General features: G+C 39.6%; 3 protein-coding genes across 3 annotated transcripts; 1 reads left to right on the top strand and 2 right to left on the bottom strand.

The window, feature by feature from the left end:
- Window positions 1-2,918: 2,918 nt before the first annotated feature.
- On the bottom strand, window positions 2,919-5,821 carry LOC137738181 (uncharacterized). Its single transcript, XM_068477807.1, has 3 exons — window positions 5,477-5,821; window positions 4,834-4,907; window positions 2,919-3,231 (listed from the first exon to the last, which is right to left on the bottom strand). Exons 1-3 carry the CDS (start codon window positions 5,726-5,728, stop codon window positions 3,147-3,149), a joined length of 411 nt encoding a protein of 136 aa, XP_068333908.1. The 5' UTR covers window positions 5,729-5,821; the 3' UTR covers window positions 2,919-3,146.
- Window positions 5,822-13,917: 8,096 nt separating this feature from the next.
- LOC137735954 (uncharacterized) lies at window positions 13,918-15,066 on the top strand. The gene is made up of 2 exons (XM_068475305.1): window positions 13,918-14,548; window positions 14,708-15,066. Exons 1-2 carry the CDS (start codon window positions 13,918-13,920, stop codon window positions 15,064-15,066), a joined length of 990 nt encoding a protein of 329 aa, XP_068331406.1.
- An 881-nt stretch (window positions 15,067-15,947) lies between these two features.
- LOC137735953 (beta-galactosidase 11-like) lies at window positions 15,948-18,275 on the bottom strand. The gene has a single exon (XM_068475303.1). It carries the CDS (start codon window positions 18,273-18,275, stop codon window positions 15,948-15,950), a length of 2,328 nt encoding a protein of 775 aa, XP_068331404.1.
- Between the last annotated feature and the right edge of the window lie 7,195 nt (window positions 18,276-25,470).

The following is a 25,470-nucleotide window of genomic DNA, read 5'->3' as shown; positions in this document are numbered from 1 at the left end:
TGATATTGTTGCCATTCTGTGAGGCTGCGAAGACCTTGTGTTTCTGGATGCCCGGGCTTGTGCAGGTTTTGATGGGAGTGATGAAGAAATATCGAAGCTTGCTTCTCATATTAGTAATTTCAGGTGTGACGGCTAGTAAAGGTTGTTAGGGAAATGGTGTTTGTATTTTGGGTCTTTATGATCAACTTGCACTTCTTAATGCTTTTTGCTAACCATGTTGAAGACGATGATCTTCCATTTTCCGATGATTTGATGGGGACGACAATGAGGGAGGCAACCTTATCATAATCATCAGCTTCTCCGATTAATGTCATCTCTGCTCTGTTTTGTTGCTGGCGGATGTAATCCTGCCAAATTTGTTAGGGAGGGATGATTATTTAGTAGCTAGTTGTACTTTTTGGTTATAATATTAATTTGATACATTGTTCCTTCTACGTTACTATTTTTCTTCTTGTGTTTATTGATCTAATTGGATAATCAGAAAGAAAAACAGGGTATATAAGTAATGCCTGTTAATTTCAGAAATTCTGAGTGCAAAATTGTCACTGAGAAATAAATATGAGCTTCCCGGTTCACTTGACCACTTTAATTAACCAACTTGTGCATCCTGTGGGATCTCTAATCAATTTCATACTGAAAATAATCCAGATCATTAGCACGAGGCATCGAGCAGATTCACTAAATCAACTAATTAGCTCAGATTACACCCTCTTCTCTCAGCTTCAACTAATTCAATTCATGATATCACATGGAAATGGTGTTTTTTTAAATGTAGTATATTTGATTGTATTTTGTTCTCTTTGAGTTTGTTTTCATTCTCTTGATTAATATTCTTAACCTTTTGCTTGAGTAATTTTAATTATTCAACTATATTGGGATGAAAGACGAAGAAGAGTCTCTGAGCCGCTAGCCTTAAACCATCTGAGCTAAGAACAGAATTGAATGCACTGAATGTGGTCTTGAACAAGTTGCAAGATCTGATGACAGAGCTAGGAGGAGATGTAGGCGATACGGATACCAGATGTTAACCATTTTACCAGGACATATAGGATTTTGTTCTGGTCGGCTCAGTTATTAATAAATCTTCAGTACATGTCATAGTTGTTTTGAAGGTGGTGCTCTTGAAAACAATTGCATAGTTGAGATAATAAGTAACTTTCTTTTCTCAGCCTGCAGAAGAAGAAATAACTTATCTAGATTTCGTAGAGTGAACTTTGAGGACATCTTGACGAAGCTGCTCGTAATAGATTCTTTTCCCAGCCTCTGATGTCCTTTTTTTTATCTACATTAACCATGATTCATAATTTTAAATAAGGAAGTAACTTGTTTTGGTGCTGGCGTTTGAAAAAGTACGTATGCTGTGGGTGGAAGTTTCCATGTCTTATATTACCGTTGAGTGGTTTATTTTAATTCTTATCTCCGTCGTTCTTATCTTCATCATTAGGTGGAAGAGAAGATGAACCTGTTCGATTGAGAAATAAAAGATGGAAAGAGCAAGTCAGCATAAGGTAACTGCAAGTAAAGAACAACGGTACTTCATGAGCTTATATCATTATAGTTATTCCTCACCTGAAAATGCATTTCGGTCTTGCAATTGGGCAAAGAGGAAGAAACAAGAAGTTCGAGGAAGAATCTTGTTCCAAAAGCCATATGGCACTCGTTTTTGAGGTCAGAAAAATTACTTCACCAACACTTACTTTCTATTTGTGCGTTGTTCTTCTCCAAATAGCTTGCTTGGTTTTTGTTTCAGTTTGATTTTCTTTTTAGCATATAATGGATGACAGTTGCCTGCATTCGAATGCTAATGATATTACTTACCTTTCTTAACATACAGAAGTTTATCCTTCTACCACGCAATGTCAACAGTCAATTGTGCTGTCTAATATTTAATACCTGCTTGTCGAACTGCTGCATTTATACGGAGATGAACTTGTGACGGAACTATAAGGGCTTGCCTCCTCGAATTCTTTGGATGTTAGAAATTAGAGGGTTTTGTAATCTTTTTTCTTGCATTGGTAAGTTTTTGTGCGAGGTTTTAGAACTTGACGGTATGCGACAAAATTCTTCTGCTTTTGGTGCTCTTAATCAACAATTTGTTGTAAGTTTAATTATAAATTTCTTCCGATATTGATGTTGCTCTTTCTGTGCTTCCAATGGAAGATGTTGGCTTTGAGAAAATTCGACCTAGTGTCTATCTGCATTTGCTGGTGACCGTTAACAGCAGATGGCTTTTGTGATTCAATACCACGGTCACTACCTGTATCTGTAGGAAATCGTATCACGATATGGAGTTTATAATGTAACTCAAATGGTGAATTTTCAGGTTTATCTCGTTAGACCCACTTGTGAATTTCAATTTGGGACTTGGATATGAAGGGCGTTGTTTGCACTTTGAGCATGGTGACCCGTGTATGTTGAATGCATTTGTATAAGAATGTGGGCAGACAATGCGTTGAGGGGTACAAAAATCATTTTGAAGTCTCGTGCAAGGCTTTGATTCATCAATGTAGGATTCATTCTCTCAATTTCCTAACAGATTTGTAGTTGTGAATGTGATACTTTCGGCATATCATAGTATCTTACTATCTTGTTATGCTCTTCTCTCTTTGGTTATGGTTAACTTATGACATTGTTATTTTCGCGATGTTTTGTTATTACTTTTGTAAGCTTCATCTGGTTCAGGATGTTTTGCTTAATTTACTTTGCTTTATAAGAAAATGGCCTCCGAAATTTCCAGATGGTTTTCTGTTTCTTGAAGCTGAAGCGTTTACGTCTTCCATGCAGAAGACGACCTCATGTTTTGAGGCCCCGTAAGTTCGAAGGATGGATTACAACCAACTTTCATTCGGTAGTAATTAAGTTCAGTGAACGTTAGAAGGACGAACAGCACCTGAGGAGAAAAATTGCCTTTCATTCGGTGAACAAACACCAATTCGTTTATTTTGCTTAAAGGCCTACCACATCTCTCAGTTTTTGCACAATAACAGAAAGAGAAGGAAGGCATTTGATATAAACTGTATACTGGTAAGGGAAAAGAAAGAACAAACTCGACATAGAAAGCTGCAGATCGATTCTCAAGTCTAAAACACTTTTAACCTCTCTATCCTACACGTCGACTACAGTTGGGTGCTCTATAGACTTCAATCTCAACTTCTTGAGCCATCATGCTCACCGGCATTTTCCCTACCGCTACAACAATAGAAGTGTGGTAGCTTGACACGACCACAAGCCCTGCAACCAAACATTAAACGACAAAGTTACTATTTTATTGCTATATGCTGAATTTCATTGCAAATATAAGCTAAAATCGTACACAACTACACTACGTACTGGGCTGTCACGAGATTAGGTTCCGGGTTTACCGAACAAGAAGCGAAAAACATAAGAACATACAAGTTCTCATATTTTGTGACGAACAATATTGTATCTTTTCTTAACAATTTACAAGAACAGCTTAAACATTATAATGCATCTCCAATAAAGACATAAACAACTAACTTTGTTCATTTCGTGCTTTTCCCGAATTTGTCAAATCATTTTCCATGCGGTTTGCAGGCAAAACAAAAATTATTTCATCGACTCAAGACATGGATTCTAAATCAACCATAAACTTCAAATGTCTAAGAAGTCACACAAACAATACCGACATTTTCTATACCAGGTCAACAGAGGGTCATTAATAATTAAAGTAGTCGAGTAGCATATATCCAAACAATAAAGGATATGTATGATGGAGCAAGGACTGCAGTAAGAACTCATGAAGGACAAACTGAAAGTTTCCCCAAAATCATAGGATTACACCATGACTTTTAAGTCCTTACCTTTTTGCAAAGGTAATGGATGACTTAATGAGGCATATTCAAGATGATAACCCTGGTGTATGCTTTACACAGATGATAGAGCTGATAGATGAGCGCAAGAGGCAGTAAATACGAAGCTTAACCTTTGGCGGGAGCTGTTGGAATCTAAAGGTCTTCGCTTAAGTAGGTCAAAGAGACATAGTATATGGAGTGCAAGTTCAACACGGATGGGTCCAAATGAGATAGGTGTGAGGATTGGAGATCAAGATGTACCAAAGGCGAATGCTTTCGCAACCTCGGATCTATCTTGCGAAAGAACGAAAATTGGATGGGATCTCAACCATACAATACAAGATGGATGGATGAAATGCAAGAGTGCATCGAGTGTGTTGTGTGCATGGTATATGTCACTAAAGCTCAAGGGAAAATTTTATAAGACGGCAATAAGGCCAGCAAGCTTTATGGCACGAAATGCTGGCCAAGTGTCACCAGGTACACAAAATGAGTGTAGCGGAGATGAGAATATTTTGTTAGATATGTGGGCACATGAGAAGGGACATGATTAAGAAGGAGGATATCCGAATTAAAGTAGAAGTGGCTACAATTGAAGATTAAATGAGAGAAAATCGGTTAAGGTGTTTTGAACATGTGAACCGAAGACTTATAGATGCTCTAGTTAGAAAATGCAATTATTAGATAGAGGCTCATGGCAAAAGAGGTGAAGGAAGACCTAAGAAGAATTGGAAGGAGACTCTAAGAAAAGACATGGAGTACTTGGAGCTAACGGAAAATTTGTTGCAAAACCGAGTGTAGTGGCATTCTAGTATTTATACAGCCAACCTCACTTAGTGCGATAAGACTTTGTTGTTGTTTGTTGTTGTAGTTCTCTCCGATAATCCGCAACCAAATTAGCAATACCAATTCAAACCTCCAGCTAACTATTCAACTATATTTCATTATAGTACAGTAGAAATATTTCCAGAAGTACATCCTCATTGAAATGAAAAGCTTACAAAAGTCACAAAGCACTTACCTGCATCGAACTATCACTGGGACAGGTTTCAGAGCCTTTGGGCCATTTCTTATGCCTCTCTTGTGGGGAGAAGTCTGCACGACATACATCCTTAAATATCAAATCTCCGCATCTTCCAAAAGTGCATTACAATAACAAATGACAACAAAAAAAGCAAATGAAAGATCAAAGTTATAGTATGCATGACATGCCAGCTTCGATTTTAAATCTTCAACAAGCAACAAAAAACATGAAAACAAAAAGCATCTATGAAAGATTAAGACGATGAATCAAATCGGGGACGATTGCCTTCAAGAATGATAATCACAGTATGAAAGAAATATAAAATATAAACAATCCTCCTTACCACGAATCAAAACGTTAAGATCGGATTTCTACTGGTATAAGCACTAAATATCTTTTCATTAGCAGAATTTAAAAGTAAAATTCACAAAAAAAACAAGCTAAAATAGTAAAGAACAAGCAATTCTACCATACACAAGCCAAATAAAATCATCAGAGCAAACAATATAACATGGAATTGAAAACCCATTTGCCAATTTCAAATGAAAACAAAAAGAATTCATTTTTAATCTAAACAAATGATCCGATACATAAATTCCAGAACCCAGAACCCCAAAACCCCAAGTACAGACATATATACCTTCCTCTTGGGAACAGCCATGAGCTCCATGGATCCACCGAACAAGAAACTCGGGAACCCGAACCCAATGTTGTTATTATCCTCTGTGTCCCTATCGGACTCTGGCAGAACTAACGGTGGCGGTGAAATGTTAGGTTGAGGCATCGCTCCACCCATCGGTGGAGGCATGGCCGCGATGTGGGCCCACCTCCTTGTGCCAAAGATGGAGGCGTTCCCTCTGCTGCTTCTTAGTATTGTCATCAACAACACCATTTTGGTATGAGTTCAGCTGAGACCCGGGCAAACAAGTGCAATGGCACCAGAGAGCGAAGTGGGAGGCGTCGTTGGTGTGAAGATACGAAAAGCTTAAACTGCTTGAAACGTTGTCGTTGAAATGAAGACATTACTCTTTTTTTGGTTTAATCACAGATTTGCCCAAGTGAGAGATCCTAGATTTGAATATTACAGATGGCGAATTCGATATCAATTTAGATGCTTATTGTATGGCTTAACCAAACTCTTCTTCTTTTTAGTAGGGATGTCAACGGTTCGGTTTTGGGGACGGAAATGTTATATCCATTCTCATAACTACGAAAATTAATCATATCCATAACCGCAAATTAACCATCGGGGATTATCCATAACCATATCCACCGGGTAACGGTTTTCAATCGGTTATCGGTTATATCCATCTTCGTCAAAAAACAAAAAAAAAAATTATATTTATTCAATTGACGCATTATAAATTTTAGTAGATACTAATTCTGTCATTAAATAGCATTGACGCATTATAAATTTTAGTAGATACTAATTCCGTCATTAAATAGCAACATCCAATTACAAAAAACTAACAATATATTTGAAGTTGTTCATGATAACATGCACCAATTTCTTGACAGTGAGACTCTTGAAGAGAGATGAATATGATAAACTTGTAATATTTGATAATTGATATATAAAATGATTCAATGAATTAATTTGGTTGAGTGTAACAATAAGAGTATTGAATTGATGAGGTTGTTGGTATGCCCCATGCATGATGTTTGGTGCATAATAAAGATAGTATAGGGTTTGATGCATGCATAATGAATTAGTATAGGGAGAGTTTGGTAAATTGAATAAAATTATATTATATATCAAATATATATATATATATATATATATATATTCAGGTCGGATTCGAGGACGGATATGGATTAGGGATCCCTATAACCATATTCAAAACCATAACCGAATAAAGTTCACGGTTTTTCCCCATATCCATACCATACCCGAATTTTCATATCCAAATCCAATCCATTCGGGCGGTTATCCACGGTTATCGGATTTAACAGTTATAATTGTCATCCCTACTTTTTAGTGTAAAATATATTGTTGTACTAAAAAAATGGATAATTTGGATGCGGTCTCTAGTCACCAATATTTTTTAACTAAAACCTTATTGATTTTTATATTTCGATCGATCAAAATCCTTTGACTTTGTACACGTCAGCATATTAGCATTAATATATTTTATGTCAGTTATTTTCTCTTTTAACTTAAAATTGTATTTAACAAATCTCACCATTTATGAAATTGAAAATCTCATAATTATCCGATTATAAATGGTAAAAATCTCAAGGATTATGAGACTAAAAACAATGTACATAACAAACAATTGTGCACAAAGTTTTGCACATTTTACCAAGTAGTGTCTAGCGAAATAATGTACCCCCAGTAAATTCATATTGCATGCATGCACCCATGAACTTGACAACAACAAAAATGTACTTGACACACCCCGATCAAGATCAGGGCATGCTGGCCATCACGTGGAAGTGACGTAACCATGTGCACGATGCGTAAGCTAAGAAATAATAATAAAAGTATGAATAAAAACGAACCTAGCTATACACAAAGTAAATAACATACATGTGCAAGCGTAAGTGTGAAAAACAAAGTTCAGAGCACGGAAGACCTAGTGCAGTCCGAGAGAAACAACACTAAATAAACACACCCAAAGGTGGTCCTACACTGCTGATAATCTGCCAGATAAGCCGAGAAATCCTCTAGGGAGCCACCAAAAGTGCTAGCCAACTAAAACCTGGAAGGGTGCAAAACAGAAAGCGTGAGTGGGCAAAAACAAAGCTTTTCAAAAATCATTTCATAAACAAAGTTCTAACCCCTCGCCGTAAAACCTGTATATTTCCCAGAAAATATAATACATACATATATATATATATAAATCATGCTCAGAAATATGTCATGCCAAATGCCTCTAAATAAGATGCAAATACTCAGGTAATGCCAAACAATGCCATGTAATCTGTCAACCAGAGTCACTTAACGTGACCTGTACGGCTGAAACTAGAGCTCAAATCTCCATCTCACTAACTACACCTGCACACGAGTCGGAACCACCTAAAGTGGTCTGTACGACAGGACTGGGTGTAAAATAAGTACGCTCAAGTGCTACGATCACGTTGATAGGAGCATATTTAGGCAACTTAGTTGGCTTGTTCTTGTGCATTTACGTTGTTATTTCTTAGTTCTTTAAGTCTTTTAAGTTATTTTCGTATGTTTTCAGGTTCTAAGGGCTAAAGGAGCAAAGAAGTGCATTTTGGAGCCTTTTGGAGCACTTTTGGGCTAAGGATGGATAGCTTATGCTTGGAGCCAAAGTGTTGGACGAAATTGAAGGCCTTGTATGCACTTTAGGACATAAAACAAAGGGCCTAGCCCATTCTAACACCATTGCCGTGCATTCCCCTTCCACTCCTTCCAATTACAGCTTTCCCACTTCATCATTCAACCACATGCTCTCCCATTCATTCACTCTTTAATCATTCCATTCATGCACCCTTTAATCATTCACTCCCTAGCTGTTTTTCCATTCATTCCCTTCATTATTTCAGCCACCATCACATTATTCCAACCTTAGCCGCACACTTCCATATTCCCTAGCTGTCACTCCCATTAAAACCATCATCATTCAGCTACATTCTCCCATTCTCCCTTTGTGCCGTGCATTCCCCTTGCATTTCCAGCTTTCCCACTTCATCATTGCAGCACATTCTCTTCCATATTCCCTCTTTAATCCATTGCAGCCACCAATCACCCTAGTTGTCACTCACATGCTTTCCCATTCTATAATTCACCCACATGCTCTCCCTTTGTGCCGTGCATTCCCCTTCCATTTCCAGATTTCCCCCTTCATCATTGCAGCACATGCTCTCCCATTCATTCACTCTTCATCATTGCAACACATTCTCTTTCATATTCCCTCTTTAATTCATTGCAGCCACCAATCACCCTAGCTGTCAGCCACATGCTTTCCCATTATATATTTCAGCTCCATTCTCTCCCACATGCGCTCGTCCTCAGGATAGGTCTCACCTATATGCGAAACAACTATAAAAACGTAAATTTTAAAGCACATAACCAACATTACGAAATAACTTCTCATACAATACACAAATGGGATGCATGAATACACCAACGTGATCTACTCAACCTCACGAACATCCCCATATTTTTTTAAAAAATTTCTGACACCGCACGCACCTGCCAAGGCACGGGCACACGCACTGGCCACGCGCAGGCACGTGCCTGGCACACTGATGGCGTCAGTTAACGCCGTTAGGAATATTCCGTTAAGTCTAACTGATTCCGTTAACGCCGTTAGGAATATTCCGTCTAAACTGACGGAATATTCCGTCATCTTCTCCGGCCAACCTCCGGCACCGTCGCCGGTGTCGGAAAACCGGGAAAAATTCCAAACTTCGTATCTCACTCGTTTTTCATCCAAATTTCACAAAATTGGTACCAAATTGAAGCTTACAACAAGAGGAACAAATTCATACCACTTTCAAGCACTAAAACCACCGAAATCTCGCTGGGAAAACACCACCAACTCTAGCCAAACCTGCAACTCACGATCTCAACGTCCATAACCTTCAAACGAACCACCCCGAGCCTCCTAAGGACCTCACCAAGCTTCCTACAAGCTTGAAATTCCCAAAAACACAAGAATTAACGTGTGCATGAACAGTACCTCGAATTACACTTCTCGGGTTCGACGTGAAAATGAAGGTTCCCTTACCTGAAATGGGTATGGTTGAACTCCTAAGGACCTCACGAGCACAAAAATGTAGTTTGTTTCCTCGATCCGTGAAGATTCCAAGGGTTTTGGGTGTTGTCCGTACGAATAAGATAGGAAAGGGATAGAGATAGGGACTCGGGACAGGGCAGAGAGTGAAAGAAATGAGTGTGGTCCAAAATCAACCAATCAAAACCCAAAAACAACCACACAATGAAACAACCATACTAGGGGCAAAACCGTCATTTCAACCCCTACGGTACGAAAAGTCTGGGACGAGTTGTGACAGTACTCCTACATGAACACAACAATGTACGTACCCAAATAAAAAGGGGTGAGAGAAAAAAACTCATGGGTACATTTAGAACACAAGGAAAAGAATGTACCCACTATTTTCGGCTCAACAAACAATTAAAAAAATACAAAGACTACCCAAGGAAAAGCATATACACATGTAAATATTGCCCTAATCAATGCTAAAACCACTGTGTGTGTGTTTGCACCTTGAAAGAGAATGTACCGAAAAAAATAATGTACAAAAATTGTACAATTCACCAAGAAACACTCAGCATCATTTGTACGCCACCACCCAACTTAACACAATGTGCACTGTTGAGACGTAGGCATTAGGGAACACTATGCTCTAGTCTTGGACGATCCCAATGCGGAAATTTGTAGGCGTAGGCAAAGATTTGAGGGATGAGGGAGGCCATTTACTACAAGCGGTTGCGCCTACAATGGAGGTTGATTAACACACTACTAACCGTGAAGGTAATATAACTCATAAAAGTTTTCAAATTTTAAATCCCTAAAAATTAGGCCAACTAGGTCAACTTTCCAGAACACAATCCAACAAAAGGATATGTGAAAATGAATAATACAATTTTGAAAAGAAAAATCAATTAAAAAATGACATGTGGACAAAGTCAAAGGACTTTGATTAAAAACTTAAAACCAATAAGGTTGAAATCAATACTATATAACAACTAGCATTTGCCTACACATTTCGTGTGTATGAACACATTTTTTTAGAAAATGAGAAGGGGATAGAGAGAGAGAGAGAGAGAGAGAGAGAGAGAGAGAGAGAGAGAGAGAGAGAGAGAGAGAACGTGGGGGAGTGGAAGGTTTTTGTTTTTGGTTTTTGGTTTTTGGTTTTTTTATTTATTATTATTTTTTTAATTTTAAATATTAGATATATTTTAACATCACCAGTAGATGAGGTTTTATGAAAAAAAAAAAGTAAAATTTAGACCTATGAAATTACATTATTGCCCATCAATTTTTTTGTGTTATAGAAGACTAAGTTATCTTTTCACTCTCTTTTAGTTAACAAAGAAAATTTCATTAATTAATAGAGATTACGGATGATGACACACCCCGATCGAGATCAGGGCATGCTGGCCGTCACGTGAGAGTGACGTAACCATGTGCACAGTGCAGAAGCTAATAAAATAATAATGGAAATAGTAATACGAATAAATAAAAACTGGTTTTACATAAAGTAATAACAAGTGCAAGCGTAAGTGTGACGCTAAGTTCAGAGCATAAAGCCTAAGCAGTCCGGGAGAAAAAGACGCAACAACAGTACACTCGAAGGTGGCCCTACGCTGGTGATCGTCTGTTAGAAATGCCGGGAAAATCCTCTGGGAAACCACCACCAAACCTGCTAGTCAACTAGAACTTGGAGGGGCGCAAAACAAAAGCGTGAGTGGGCAAAAACAAAGCTTTTCGAAAACCATTTAATAAATAAGTTCTAACCCCTCGCCGTAAAACCTGTATACTTCCCAGAAAATAGATACATATATATATATACCAATCATGCTCAAGAATATGCCATGCCAAAGCCTCAAAATGAAATGCAAGTGCTCAGGTATAATCATATCACTATCATATAATCTGGCAGCCGGAGTCACCTAACGTGACCTGTACGGCTGAATCTAGAGCTCAAATCTCAATCTCACTAACTAGACCTGCACACGAGTCGGAACCACCTAAAGTGGTCTGTATGACAGGCCTGGGTGTAACATATATATACGCTGAAGTGTTACGATCACGTGAAGGCTGGGCGAATAATCGCGGGTCACCTACGAGTCGGAACCACCTAAAGTGGTCTGTATGACAGGACTGTGCACCTAACTTGGATCCAAGCTGAGCGTGTGGTGCGGGAGGTGAACATCACGTGAAGGACTGGGCCCAACTCTGGGCGGGAGCACTAACACCGGGGGTGCAGGTTATGAGCTCTCTAAGCATCTCAATTCACTACTGAATGTAAACATGAATAACACTTACCTGGCACTTACCTGTGCGTCCGCAGCACCAAATATACATATATATAAATAATTAACTATGCAACTAATCATGCATAACAACCGGCAATATAAATATGGCATATAACGAATAAACGTCTTAAAATCACTTTCTGGGAAAAATATAAGTATATAGGTATATACGGAAAACCAAAAGCCCACTCACTGGTATGTGGAAGGGTCGTAGCCCCCCTGCCTCGAGTGACCACGCTCGTCCTCGGGATAGGATTCACCTATATGCGAAACAACTACAAAAACGTTAATTTTAAAGCACATAACCAACCTTTAGAAATAACTTCTCATACAATGCTCAAATGGGGTGTATGAATACACCAACGTGATCTACTCAACCTCAGGAACATCCCCATATTTTTAAAATAATTTTTCACCGCTGCACGCGCCCCCACGCGCCGGCCACGTGCAGGCACGTGCCTGGCACGCTGACGGCGTCAGTTGATGCCGTCAGGAATATTCCGTTATCCCTAATGGATTATGTCAACGGCGTTAGGAATATTCCGTCAGTTTTGACGGAATATTCCGTCGTCTTCTCCGGCGAGACTCCGGCGCCGGAAAATCGGGAAATTTTCAAATCGTGATATCTTCTTCGTTTTTCAACCAAATTTCACAAAATTGGTACCAAAATGAAGCTTACAACGAGAGGAACAAAATCATACTACTTTCAAGTGCTAAAATCCACGAAATCTCACCTGGAAAATCACCCCAACTCCGGCCAAACTCGAAACTCACTATCCCGACGTCCAAAACCTTCAAACGAACCACCCCGAGCCTCCTAGGGACCTCACCAAGCTTCCTACAAGCTGAAATGGGTATGGTTGGACTCCTACAAGCCTCACGAGCATGGATATGTACTTTGTTTCTTCGATCTGTGAATGTTTGATGAGTTTGGATGTGTGTCCGTACGTTTCAAGGAAAATGGGAAAGGAATGGGGCTCGGGACAGGGTGCAGGAATAGGGAGAAAAGGGTGTGGAGTGTGGGAGAATGTGTGTGGCCCAAAACATGCCAACAAAACTAAAAAACATAACACAAAACGTAAAGAAATCGAACTAGGGGCAAAATCGTCTTTTCACGTGTACGTTTTTAAAATTCTCGGGACGGGCTGTTACAGATGAGAACTTAATTTCTCCTAAAGAAAATCACAAATTTGCCCTACTTTGGGCTTTGTGTTTTTTCCCGTCTCAAATGTTTCATAAATCTTAAAATATATGAATTAAGGACAACAATAGTGTCAATTATTAAACATAACACACACACACAGTGGTTATGATTGAATAATATTAACAGATGTTTTGATTGAATAAAATTACATGTCGACTGGATCCATAAGTGAGAACTAGTACCTTTTTGAACCGTTCATATAGTTTTAGTGTTACGTTATAAACATCAGCTCTAAATTGCACTAATCAATTTGATTTGGTTGGTTTTGGTGGTATTTTAGTATAAATAAAGAATAATGCTTATGATAAAAATATATTCGTATTAAAAATTAATTTTGAAAAAGAATTCAATAAATATGATATGATCTTTAAAAAATAATTTACAATTGAAATGGTTTCAATTAGAAATACAAAGTTTTGTGAATTGGCCACCGTTCACGAATGGTTTGATTGAGGAGGAAATTTTAATCATCCTTGTGTAGAAGAAGCATTGTTCATAAATGAAAAATCTTAATATAAATAGCAATTCCTCATATATTATGCATTTATTTTAATTTTTTGCTTGGCGTTAAATAATTAGATATATATTTTGTTTTCCTTGGGGCTGGAAACATCGGAAGAAGGAGCAAGTCAATAAACTTGGACTTTGAAACCCACTCAAAATCTATGATCTTCATCGCCATCCATTTTCCACAGGAATCTAACATTTCACTGAATCTCACTCCCTCATTGTCGATAGTTTGGTTAAGATTTGACCTTCGAGGCTTGGAGCTAATGACAATGGCGTCGGACTTTCTTCTCAATAAACACGTCTTTGACTCCTGATGTCTGAGATTTGAGGTTAATTTCTCACTCTCTTGTTCCTTTTACTGTCCTTAATTTCGGTTCCTCCGCTAAACTTGAGCATGACTAGTCAATTGTTAGGATGTGCAAGTCTTCCTCTGCCCCTTCTCTTTTCGATTCTTCATAAGTTGTTGGAACCCATTGACCATATCCGATTCGCCACGGTTTGCAAGGATTGGCTTGTTCTTGCAAAAGACTATAATCGTGCAACGCGGCGCTGGCGCAATGTACCTCCCATGCTCATGATTCCAACGGAATCCCAAGGAAAGCGAAAACTTTACAGCTTTCCCGACGGAAAAACCTACGGCATTCAGCTACCTGTGCCTTGTAATAGTAAGAGGTATTGTAGTTCTAGCAATGCTTGTGGTTGGTTGGCCACAATAGAAGTACTAGACCACGGCGGATTGATTATAGCTCTGGTCAACCCTTTCAGAAAAGCAGCCGCCCCCATTCGCCTCCCTCGATTGGATTTCAATGTCCTGCGTAAGTACTGCGAGGTTTGCCTCCCTAAGGTTATCTTGTCTGAGGATCCCACTTTGCATCGGGGCAGTTGTGTGGTTGTAGCAATTTACAGACATGTTTCCGAGTTGGCTTTCACTAGGGGTGGGCAGAAATATTGGATTTACAGCAAGCGGTTGAGGGTATGCTTGCTTACTGATGCTATACTTCACAAGGGCCAAGTCTATGCAGCTGGCAAATGGGGAAACATTCTGTCCTTTGATGTCAATAGCAAGCCGATAGAAGCAAAGATGCTTAATCCCTTCCCGGTTTATGCTGAGAAAGCGTATCTCGTGGAATCAACCAAGGGAGAGCTACTACATGTTGGGAGATTTTAAAAAAATGTTAATGCAGGTTCCTACGGCGAGGAGTGTTGGACTGAGGTATTCGTGGTTTACAAGTTGGTGTTCTACGAGAGGGATGGGTCCGTTGTACAACATGTTAAGCTAAAAACTATTGGAGATGAGGTTTTGTTCTTGGGTAACAATTATTCTATTTCTGTTTTGGCTTTGAACTTTCCTTCGTGCCTTCCCAATTCCATATATTACATGGATGGTGGGACAAAATCTGGACAACGGAGATTATCTGACAGTGATATCAGGCCAAGTAATATAGGTGTTTTCAATTTAGAGGATGATACCAATACACAGCATTACTCTCCAAATGTTTCACCGGCACTTTGGATCGTGCCCCTGTTTAATGGACTCTGCTAGCTTCTTCTGAATTCATTTAAATTTCCCAGAGCCCCCCAAGACAAATCTTTGTTTCTGCCATTTTGGACTATGCAATTTGTAACTAAACATTAGAGATTGAGTTTATTGGTGTTGGTAGTGTTCATAGAAGATGCAAAAACAATTTAATACAGCAGAAGTACGTAGTGTGATAGATATGGTTATATTTGGATTCATCTCGATTGGTTTTACTTTTCACTACAACTTTCAGATCTTTTTGTTATTTTGTTGGTGTCATCAGTTAACAAGCATAATATGGGGGCTTTGTATATAAAAAATATAACGGACTTGATCCTTTCTGGATTCCATAGGTTTGTTCTGTGTTCGCGTTTGGTCTGCCAATGTCTGTGTTATTAAATTCTCTTGTGAATTTCATAGTACAGTTATGCGTGCGATTTTTATTAACTATTCCTCTTGTCGATGGAATTGAGCTGCTAGGAAAATAGAAAAATGCAATTACGTATTTCGTTATGATCAATTCTTCTTAAAGCTTCTGACTTGGAACCTAAAGCACAAGAACACTGAAATCGTCCAAGAGTTTGTGATTAGGGGTGTGACTGAGAAAACTTGCCACTCGCACACACCCACTCTCTCTCATTATATTTTTTTTGTGTATTATATGTTTCTGATGTGCGTTATGTCTATATTTTACTTAATTAGATGAATCTGCTAATTCAATCCCGAAAGTCTCTTTAGTTTAATCGTAATTAGATAACTAAGCGGTTTCTATTTTCTACGTATTTTGGCCTACGGACCTAAAAAGAGGAGGTAATGAAAATCTCAAAACTACCAAGAAATATAAAGCTTGAGCTTGCAGTAGTATTTCAATTGAAATCACAATGGCAGAAAACATAAATTCGCTCTTATAACACCTTAGATAGTTGTATAGCACACTTGACTTGGATAGCAAGTGTCTTCTTGATGTCAGGACAACCATCATTTTTGCTGGAGGAAAGTTTGTGATCAATCGGGACAGAGCAGCTAGTTTTTCCCATGCAATGTTGTTCAACAATCTCCTTGGATACAGGGGAGTTGCATTTTCCCAAGACAAAGCTGCCACAGACGCCAGCTGGATCGCCAAAGCTTGCAAACTCAACAGCAACAACCTTCTTGTGCTTTGGACACTTGATGTTTGCGGATGTTTTGATAACATCGAATACAGGTTGGAAAATGTTGTCCTTCCTTGCCCATGAATTCACATTCGGTGGATGATATTCAGTAATGACGCTACAGATAGTATCTCTGTTGACAGTAAGGATCTCAATGGGTTTGGGCTTGGCTGGCTGCTCCTCCAACACAACAAGGAGATTTTGATTAGGATTAATGAAGGACCTTGGGATGTGGTACTCAGCTTGAGTTGGTTCTCCGAGAGGAGACAGGAAGGACGTCCAGTGACGCCCGATGCTTTTACCATTCACCCAAATCATTCCTTTTCCCATTCCAGCCATTCTAATAGCAACAGGGTCATTGCCTTCTGGAGCATCAAAATAAGTCTTGTACCATGTGAGACCCTCTGCTACTCCCTTTGTTTTATGCCATTGAACTTGTTTCGATCCCTCTTCAGTGAACACTTGAAGCTTTTCTCCATTCAGACCCACCTGATGCCCCCATCCGTTTCGCGTGAGGTCCAGTGTTCCGGTGTTCAACCCTAGGACTGTTACGAGATTAGGCCCTGCATACCTGTGCTCCATGTAGGCTCCGCTATCCGGGAGTCCTATTGTCATCGCAAGCAGAGAAATCTGGTTGACCCCAACCTTCAAGGGAACTAGTTTCTCGAAAACAAAGCTCTTCTCCTCGTGGCTCCCGTGCGCAAAACCAATATATTCACCGTTGACAAATGCATGCATTGCGTGACCAAGACTTGCGATTCGGAGAACTGGTCGAATGCTTTCCTTCATGGGCAAGTCTTGTGGACTAAGTGCAAGCTTAGTGGTGTACCACGCGTAGTCTGTGGTATCTTTTAACAAGCTGTACAGCTCCAGCGGAGTCGGGTTATTGACTGGAACCTGAAGGGCGCTAAGAATTGGTTCTACATACTTGGTCCATTTGAGATTGTTTGCAACATTTGATCGAACAAAGTTCCTTGAATTATGTTGTGCAACAATTCTCTGAGTGTTGAAAACCACAGTCTTGCAATCCGGGAGGATGCTAATGGAACGTGGTGGCATGTAATAATCCATACCCCTCCAATTGACAGTTGCTTCAGTTTTGAAATTGTTGTTTGTCACGAAAGCAGCACAGGTGTTTGTCGACGGCATCTCATAGAAATGAACCTCAGTGTCTGCGCTAATCTTTTGGACTCCCGGAACTCCCCAGAGCAAAGCCTTCCTGGAAAGCTTCAAAGCCTTGTGCAAGTCCTTGAGGTGACTCCACTTGGGATCCCTTGGCAAACCATATTCATCGAGAGGAGCTTCGTCATAGTAACGGGTGGTTGTGAAAATAGAACTTGTTCTTCCAAAATTTGTGCCACCATGGTACATATAGTAGTTGGTTAGAGCTCCGTTCTTAGAGAAATAGCGTGCAACGGAAAATGCAATGTCCTCTGCCGCTCTTTGAGAAGGAGGGTCGCCAAATACTCTGTATTGAGCAGTCCAATTCTCAGTCCATAAAGATGGCTTGTTGGGTTTATTAGGGCCTGTGAAAGTATCTCCGCAATGCCTTCCGTTGCAAGTATTAATCACCGGATCAGGAGCGTCCTTCTGCTTGCACATGATCCATGGCACTCCGATGTTTTGATTCACCGCGATCTCTGCTGCCCACCTCACGTAACTGTTTCCCAATTCTCTATATGCAAGCTGGACCATGTTGTACTCATTTTCAATCTGCGCCAAAATGATCGGGCCTCCTTGTGGAGAGAAGAGCTTCGCCTCTCTCAACCTGTTCACAATCATATCCACATAATTCTTCATGTGGTACTTGTATGCTGTGTTATCAGAGCGGAATATGATTCCGGGGACCTCCCTTAGCCAATAAGGAAGTCCTCCGTGATTCCATTCAGATTGGATGAACGGCCCAAGCCTAATGGTAGCATACATTCCGTGTTCCTGCACAAGCTTGATGAACTTCACCACATCATAGTTTCCTTCAAAGTTGAACTGCCCTTGCATAGGCTCATGAATGTTCCAAAACACATAAGTCTGAATCACATTCAAGCCTCCGCGTTTGGCCTTCTCGAGAATATCAGGCCACATTTCTGCAGTGCTTCGCGGGTAGTGGATTGAACCCGAAAACAGAAGCTCGCGTTTCCCATTGATAATCAGTGACCTTCCATCATATGTCACGGGGCCAACCTGCAATGATTGATTCTGATGACGATGATGATGCCCACCATGTGCATGATGTCCATGGCCTTTGGCATGGACTAGCGTGGCTGCAATCACAACTGAAACATGAGCAATCAAGAGGGCTCGACTGAGAGGTACCGCCATTGTGTATACGATGCTTCTTTATTTTGATTCGAGCAAGAAACTTGTTGGTCCTCCTTCAGAGAAGGAGGTGGTAGTCAGAAGCTTGCTGAGAAACTCCATGAAAGACAATGATATATACGGGAGAGATGGATGGTAGTCGTATCAGTTTTGACTTTCGGTTACAACCTTCCATGTGTTCTTACAATTGCTTGAGTTGTTTGCTTTGATGTTTGTCTTAGGAGGGAGGAAAGCACAACCATTTGCTGGAATGTAAAAGTAAGTTATAACTAATAAACAAGAACTTGTTCCCTTTTTTTAGAAATTAAGCACCCATTGTTAATTGGTGTTTAATTCTATTTCCATGCAATTGGGGTCAATCATTTTTCACATCATTATAGAGATAAAAATCCTTACCAGAGTTTAATTTTTTTGTTGGAAAAAGAGACAAATGGTCTACAATGAAAAAACGTGCAATGAATTTGTAACTAAGTTGATTAGAAAATTTCCTCCTTTTATCCGAGTTCCAGTTCAATTCTCCACTCTCAAATATTGCTTGTGTAAACTAAGAAAAGAACGCAGTGTTTACAAAACCTTTTTGGGCCTAAATTAGTATTGGCCTATTTATGGCAACGTGATTCCTAGTTTCTCCATTTCTAAGGTGCGGACAGAGCTTTGCGAACGGTGCGTGTGGACAGTATGATTAAATTTGAACGGCTAAAAATGAATCTATCAGAAAAGACTTGGTGTGAGACCAGATTGAGAAAGACAAATAAGTTAATGAAAACGGTACCCGTGAAAATTCAAAAAATAGGGAATTAGACTCTCCCCCTCTCTCCCACGACTACAACAGTTCAAACCCAGAAGCAACAGTTGAAACCAAAAAAATTTCTTCTCCTCCCAAAAATCTCCTTCTCACTCTAAGTTCATGCTCATTCAAAACTTTGGTAGCGTTCGAAAACTTTGTTTCCATTTCAAAACCCAGTCAGAGTATTGGTATGGTTCTTGTCTTTGGGCTCAGTGTAGTTCAACATTCAGCCATCTTTGGTTTGAGGGTTAGCAGTTGCTTACACGAGAAAAATCTGGTGGTTCCTTGATTGGAGTGAGTTCAAAGTGGTTACTTCTGCAAAAGTTGACAGCAAACTTGATTCCGGAAACAAAATTTGAAATTTGGAACCCTAGAAAATAATTTTTGTTATGTATGTGTTAACCCTAAAAACTACTAAGCCTACGTGGTGCACAGGCCGAGTAATCAATAAGCTAACTACGTCTTTTGGTTGTGTGCGGGGCATACCAACTCGTTGGCTGAGCTCGTCCGAGGAGTTAAATGTGTTGATGTCACGTTGGGCGCGCCGCTGACTTCTTGATCTTGCTGCTAGTTCTGCAAAGTTCAATATCAAATTCGGCTTTCAATGTGCCGAATGTAGTAACTTGTAACACCTCACTTCACCGAGAAGGCTAATGAGATGACCTTTACCAACAAGGACTTGAAAATTCATGTCGACTGAGACTTGGATAGGTAATCAGTCGACCAAGAAGTAGTGTTGTTTATCGAAACTGAAGGTGCTCCTTGATCGGCTGATTCTACGACTCCAGTGCTGTTTATCCAAACTAAAGATATGTCGGCGGAAAAAGAAAATAAAAAAATCTCAAGGTTGTTGAGAGGTTTCGTGTAGAGCAAGAGTTTGCGAAGGGCAGTTTGTGTGTTCAATTGGAGAGGCTTTGAAATGTTGCACGATGTCCTATATTTATAGGGACGAGTACGCGGTTGATAATTTTGTGGACTCCAATTGCAACTCTACCACCTCCTCCCAGTGCTAATACGCAATACCACTGCCACATTTTAACTCTTGATAAGGCAATCCCCTTGCTAATAATTATCACAACCGGAATCAGTGCTAGCCAGGCTCAAAAATTCAAATACTGGACCATGTGCATGCATGATAATGACTCTGGGAAACAATTCCAATAGTTCATGGTATGCCATCCTTATCTCCTGCTCATCCCATGCATGATATAACTCACATGGCATATCCCCATTTGACCGGCCAAGTGAAAATATTACAAATGCCTCCTCAAGTTGAACCCCATCGAGTCTATCATTAATGAAATTAGACTTCTATCTACAGTAGACCACATGATAAGATGAAATATAACTATAATCATGTTGGAGAAAAAGTCTATTTGTTGATGTCAAAATATTTTAACATAAACTCCAAGATAATCACTCTAATGGATAACATCTTGATATCAGAATAATTATCGTGAAATTTATTAAAATTTTATGTAATTCACTTTTCATCTGACGGTTGGGAGTTATGCCCACCTAACGGCCTTGATTGCATGGGCTGATGATGTAATTTTGGGTCCAAACATAGCCCCCTCATTTCCTTGAGCTTCGGCTCGTAAGCTGAATGGTTAAGGAAACTAAACATTTGCATTTGAACTTGGCTACTACTATTGAAACCGGTTTGTACATGATCTCAAGGGATGGGTTGTATGTATGGGTTGTCATCCTCACTTTAGCTAAGTTATAGGCTAAAGTGATGGTCTTAACCCTACTTTCATGACTTCCCATACCTTGTCATTCACCTTACCTCTTTTTGTCAACCTTTCTTAGTTGCTTGTAGAAACTTCTTTCCTTGTAATTAGGTTTTGGCTTTTCCTCTTGTTAAGGTAGATTTTAGGGATTGTGTTGGAATTGTTAGCTTACTTTTTCTTCTAGCTTTCTTTTTGGCTCTCTATAAGAGTTGCCTAATTTTCCTTGTAATCCTTACAATGAAATATACAACAAATATTTAAAACCAAAACTCAACATGGTATCAGTGCAGGAACCATAAGGTCCTGACTCTGTCCTTTTTTTTTTTTTTTTTTTACTTCTTTGTTTGCTCAACATCGATAGAGATGGCAGAAGAAAATGCATTTAGTGCTGATAATGCCTCATCCTCATCCCCCAACTTAACTCAAGGGGGTGAGAACAACCCAAAACAATGACTCTGCTCAGTGTTACTGAATGAGTTCAACTACCTTTCATGGTCAAGAGCTGTGTCACTTGCTCTAGGAGGAAGGTCGAAGCTAGGGTTTATCAACGAAAGCTCTAAGCCCCCAAAATCCACTTCACCAACCTATGATGCATGGCACACCACTGATCAGTTGGTAATGTCCTGGATACTTAACTCCATGGAGCCAAAACTGTATGAGCTTTTCAGCTACTCAGAGACTTCCCTTCTCCTGTAGAAGTCTGTTAAGGACATGTATGGCAGCCGAAACAACTCAGTTTTCATCTTTCAACTAAAGAAGAGTGTTGCTAGTTTAAAGCAAGGTGACCTCTCCTTTGTTCAACACCTTAGAAGTATGAAATCCATGTGGAATGAACTTCATATGTACCGTCCACACATGACTGATTCTGATGTGCTACTAAAGAGGGCTAATGAAGACAGGGTGTTTCAACTCTTGGCAAGCTTGGGAGCTGGGTATGAAGACATGCATAGTCATTTGTTAATGACTCCAGAGCTGCCCTCCTTTACTAGTGTGTGTCATGCTGTCCAGAGAAAGGAAACTCAACGAAGAGTGATGAACGTTGAGCCCAAATCCAACTCTGAGGCTAAGGTTTTCACGACAAATCACAAAGCAACGGGTGATAGGGTGCTTAGGAAGAAGGCAGACTAGAAATGTTCTTATTGCAACATGAAAGGACATTTGAGAGAAAACTGTTGGATTCTTTATCCAGAGTTGAAGCCTAAGTTTGATAGGGAAGGCAGGATGATCAAAGATAGGAAGGGAAGAGTCACTCCAAAAGCATTTCACTCAGCTTGTTCCCCAGCTGATGGGATGGCCAATTTTTCAACAAATCCTATGTCCTTGATCAATGAGTTTGCAGCTTTTCTTCAAAAGAAGCAAGGAAGCAGTGAGCCTGATGAAGTGACGACTGAAAACCCTACTTTAATGCTAGGGAAATTTGCTAGATTCTTGGCTGACTCAAAGAGCACATCAAAAGGTAATATTCCAGGTATTATCAGTGCCATTTCCATTGCTCTTAATGTGAATGTTACACAGGATTTTTGGATTATTGACTCTGGTGCCATTGATCATATAACTAATAAGCCCTATAGTCTCCATGAATTTCAAAAAACTATTGATCCAATTTATGTGTCTGTTGCCAATGGGAAAGGGGAACCTATTCTAGGGAAAGGAAAGATTAGATTGCTGAGTGAGCATACTGATTCCACTGCTCTCTATGTACCTTTTTTTCCTTTTCAGATCTTGTCAATAGGTAAAATCACAAAAGCTTTAAACTGCCTTGCCATATTTTCCTCTCACAATGTTGTGTTTCAGGACTGAGTTACTCAGAAGAAGATTGGTGAAGGGTTCTTCTTAAATGGACTTTACTATCTCTTAAAGGAGTCCAATTTTGTCAAAAGGCTCAGTGTCAACTTAAGTCAAGTTCAGAAACACCAACTCTAGCACCAACGCCTTGCCCATCCTTCAGAACCTGTGATGACCAAGTTGTTTCCCATTTTTTGTAAAAACACACTTGAGTGTGAAACTTGTCAAATGTCAAAAGCCACTAGTCTCCCTTTTGTCTCCTCTAATTCTAGAACCAGTAGACTTTTTGAACTTGTTCACTTAGATATATGGGGTCCTTCTTGTGTGGAATCCTTTGATGGGTATAGATATTATGTTACATTTGTTGATGACTATTCTAAAGTGACTTGATTGTATCTTTTAAAACTTAAAAGTGATTTGTTTGATGCTTTTAAGGACTTTCACAATCTAATCACCAATCAATTTTTCATCTAAGTTATATATGTTAAGATCAGATAATGGCACCGAGTACACTTCCAATAACATGAGTAATTACTTGAGCAATCATGGCATTTTGCATCAAACTAGCTGTGTTGGTACGCCACAACAAAATGATGTGGCAGAGAGAAAGAATCGAGGCTTATTGGAGAAGACTCGATCACTTATGATCCAAATGAATGATCCCAAGAAATTTTGGTCTCAAGCCCTACTCACTACCACTTACATCATTAATAGACTGCCAACTCGGGTGTTGAATACTAAATCTCTTTTTGAAGTCATGAAGGGCAGATCTATAGACTTGTCTCACCTTAGGACCTTTGCTTGTACTTGTTATGTGCACATTCAAGCTCTCCATCGTGATAAACTCGACCCTCGAGCTGTCAAATGTGTGTTTATGGGATACTCCAGTTCTCAAAAGGGTTACAAAGTGTACAACCCTAACACTGGGAAGCTGGCAGTCTCTAGAGATGTACGATTTGAGGAATATTCCACAAAGGTTTGGAGACTAATCCCAATAGGGAAGATCTTATGGACCTATTTCCATTGCCTACTCCAGCAGAAGTTCTTGAACTCACCCCTACTCATATTAGCATTGAGAATTCTCAACCCACTCAGAGTGTAAGTGATGCAGTACCAAGCTCCTCTGGACCATCCGAAGCTCAACCAAATTAGCAAGCTATACGTGCACCAAGAAGAAATCCTACATGAGATAGACATCCACCAGTGAGGTTACAAGAGTACATTACTTACATTGCAGGGCATCCTAGCTCTGCAGCCATTTCTTATCATATATTCTCATCTTCTCATGCTTCTTTCCTTAACAAATTGTCCCACACTTTCAAACTAAGGAATTTTCATGAAGCCACCTACATGCCTGAGTGGCAAGATGCTATAACTAAAGAGCTTCAAGCTCTGAATGACAACTAGACATGGAGTGTGGGGGATTTTCCAAATGGCAAAAAGGCAGTGGGAAGTAGGTGGATTATAAGACCAAATTTAACTCCAATGGAAGCATTGAGAGACACTAGGCACAGTTAGTAGCTCAAGGCTTTACACAAACCTATGGAATTGACTACAAGGAGACCTTTGCTCAAGTTGCCAAAATGAACATTGTGAGGGTATTGGTGTATGTGGCAGTCAATAATGCATGGCCTTTATTCCAAATGGATGTGAAGAATGCATTTCTTCATGGAGATCTTGAAGAAGAAGTGTATATGAAGTTGCCCCCGGGTCATCCAAGAGAAAAGGAATCCAACAAGGTTTGCAGACTTCACAAAGCCATATATGGTCTCAAACAGTCCCCTCAAGCTTGGTATTCAAAGCTTAGTTTAGTCCTTGAAGCTGCAGGATTCAAAAGGAGTCATGCTGACTCTTTTTTGTTTGTTCAAAATGGTATTGCTGGCAAATTAGTTGTGCATATATATGTTGATGACCTAATTATTACAGGTGACAATATGAGTGAAATCAAGGCACTTAAGCAGCCACTTCACCAAATATTTGCCATTAAAGACTTGGGCCCTTTGAAATACTTTCTTGGAATTGAGGTGGCTACTTCTTCAAAGGGATTGTTTTTTAATCAAAGAAAGTATGTTCTCGATCTTCTAGATGAAGCTAACATGATGAAGTACAAACCAGCTCGAACACCCTTAGTTAGCAAGCTTCAGTGGCATAGAAAGGTGAACCTCTCTCGGACCCCAGTGTTTATCAGCAAATGGTTGGGAAACTTATTTATCTCACCATTACTAGGCCTAATATCTCATATTCAGTTAGCCTTGCTAGTCAGTTCATGCACTCTTTTACTTTAGTTCACTGGGAAATCGTCAATAAAATACTTCGATATCTCAAGGGCTCAGTATGTGATGGGATAATTATGAAGAACAGTGGATCAAATCACATTTTGGCCTACACATATGCTAACTGGGCTAGAAATGCCCTTGATCGAAAATCCACAATAGGTTTTTGCACATTTATTGAAGGGAATCTTGTCACTTGGAAGAGCAAGAAACAAAATGTTATTGCTCGATCTAGTGCAAAAGCTGACTAGGGCCACAGTAGCAACAACCTATGAACTGATATGGTTGAAAGGTCTTTTTTTTTTCCGAGCTTGGATTCACAAACATGGCACCTATGTCCTTGTATCGTGATAACCAAGCTGCCATGCATATTGCCTCCAATT

This window comes from Pyrus communis, chromosome 6 (genome assembly GCF_963583255.1).
Source record: "Pyrus communis chromosome 6, drPyrComm1.1, whole genome shotgun sequence".
Taxonomy (NCBI): domain Eukaryota; kingdom Viridiplantae; phylum Streptophyta; class Magnoliopsida; order Rosales; family Rosaceae; genus Pyrus; species Pyrus communis.
This window is presented reverse-complemented; position numbering and strand designations above follow the sequence as displayed.

What these genes read in the sequence shown, in the direction of transcription:
- LOC137735954 (XM_068475305.1), top strand. Translation starts at nt 13,918, where the DNA reads ATGACTAGTCAATTGTTAGGATGTGCAAGTCTTCCTCTGCCCCTTCTC. An exon ending in GGGCCAAGTCTATGCAGCTG is followed by an intron (nt 14,549 to 14,707) that starts GCAAATGGGGAA and finishes ATGTTAATGCAG; the next exon opens with GTTCCTACGGCGAGGAGTGT.
- LOC137738181 (XM_068477807.1), bottom strand. Translation starts at nt 5,728, where the DNA reads ATGGTGTTGTTGATGACAATACTAAGAAGCAGCAGAGGGAACGCCTCC. An exon ending in TGGCTGTTCCCAAGAGGAAG is followed by an intron (nt 4,908 to 5,476) that starts GTATATATGTCT and finishes TATGTCGTGCAG; the next exon opens with ACTTCTCCCCACAAGAGAGG. An exon ending in CCAGTGATAGTTCGATGCAG is followed by an intron (nt 3,232 to 4,833) that starts GTAAGTGCTTTG and finishes GTTTGGTTGCAG; the next exon opens with GGCTTGTGGTCGTGTCAAGC.
- LOC137735953 (XM_068475303.1), bottom strand. Translation starts at nt 18,275, where the DNA reads ATGTGGCCTGATATTCTCGAGAAGGCCAAACGCGGAGGCTTGAATGTG.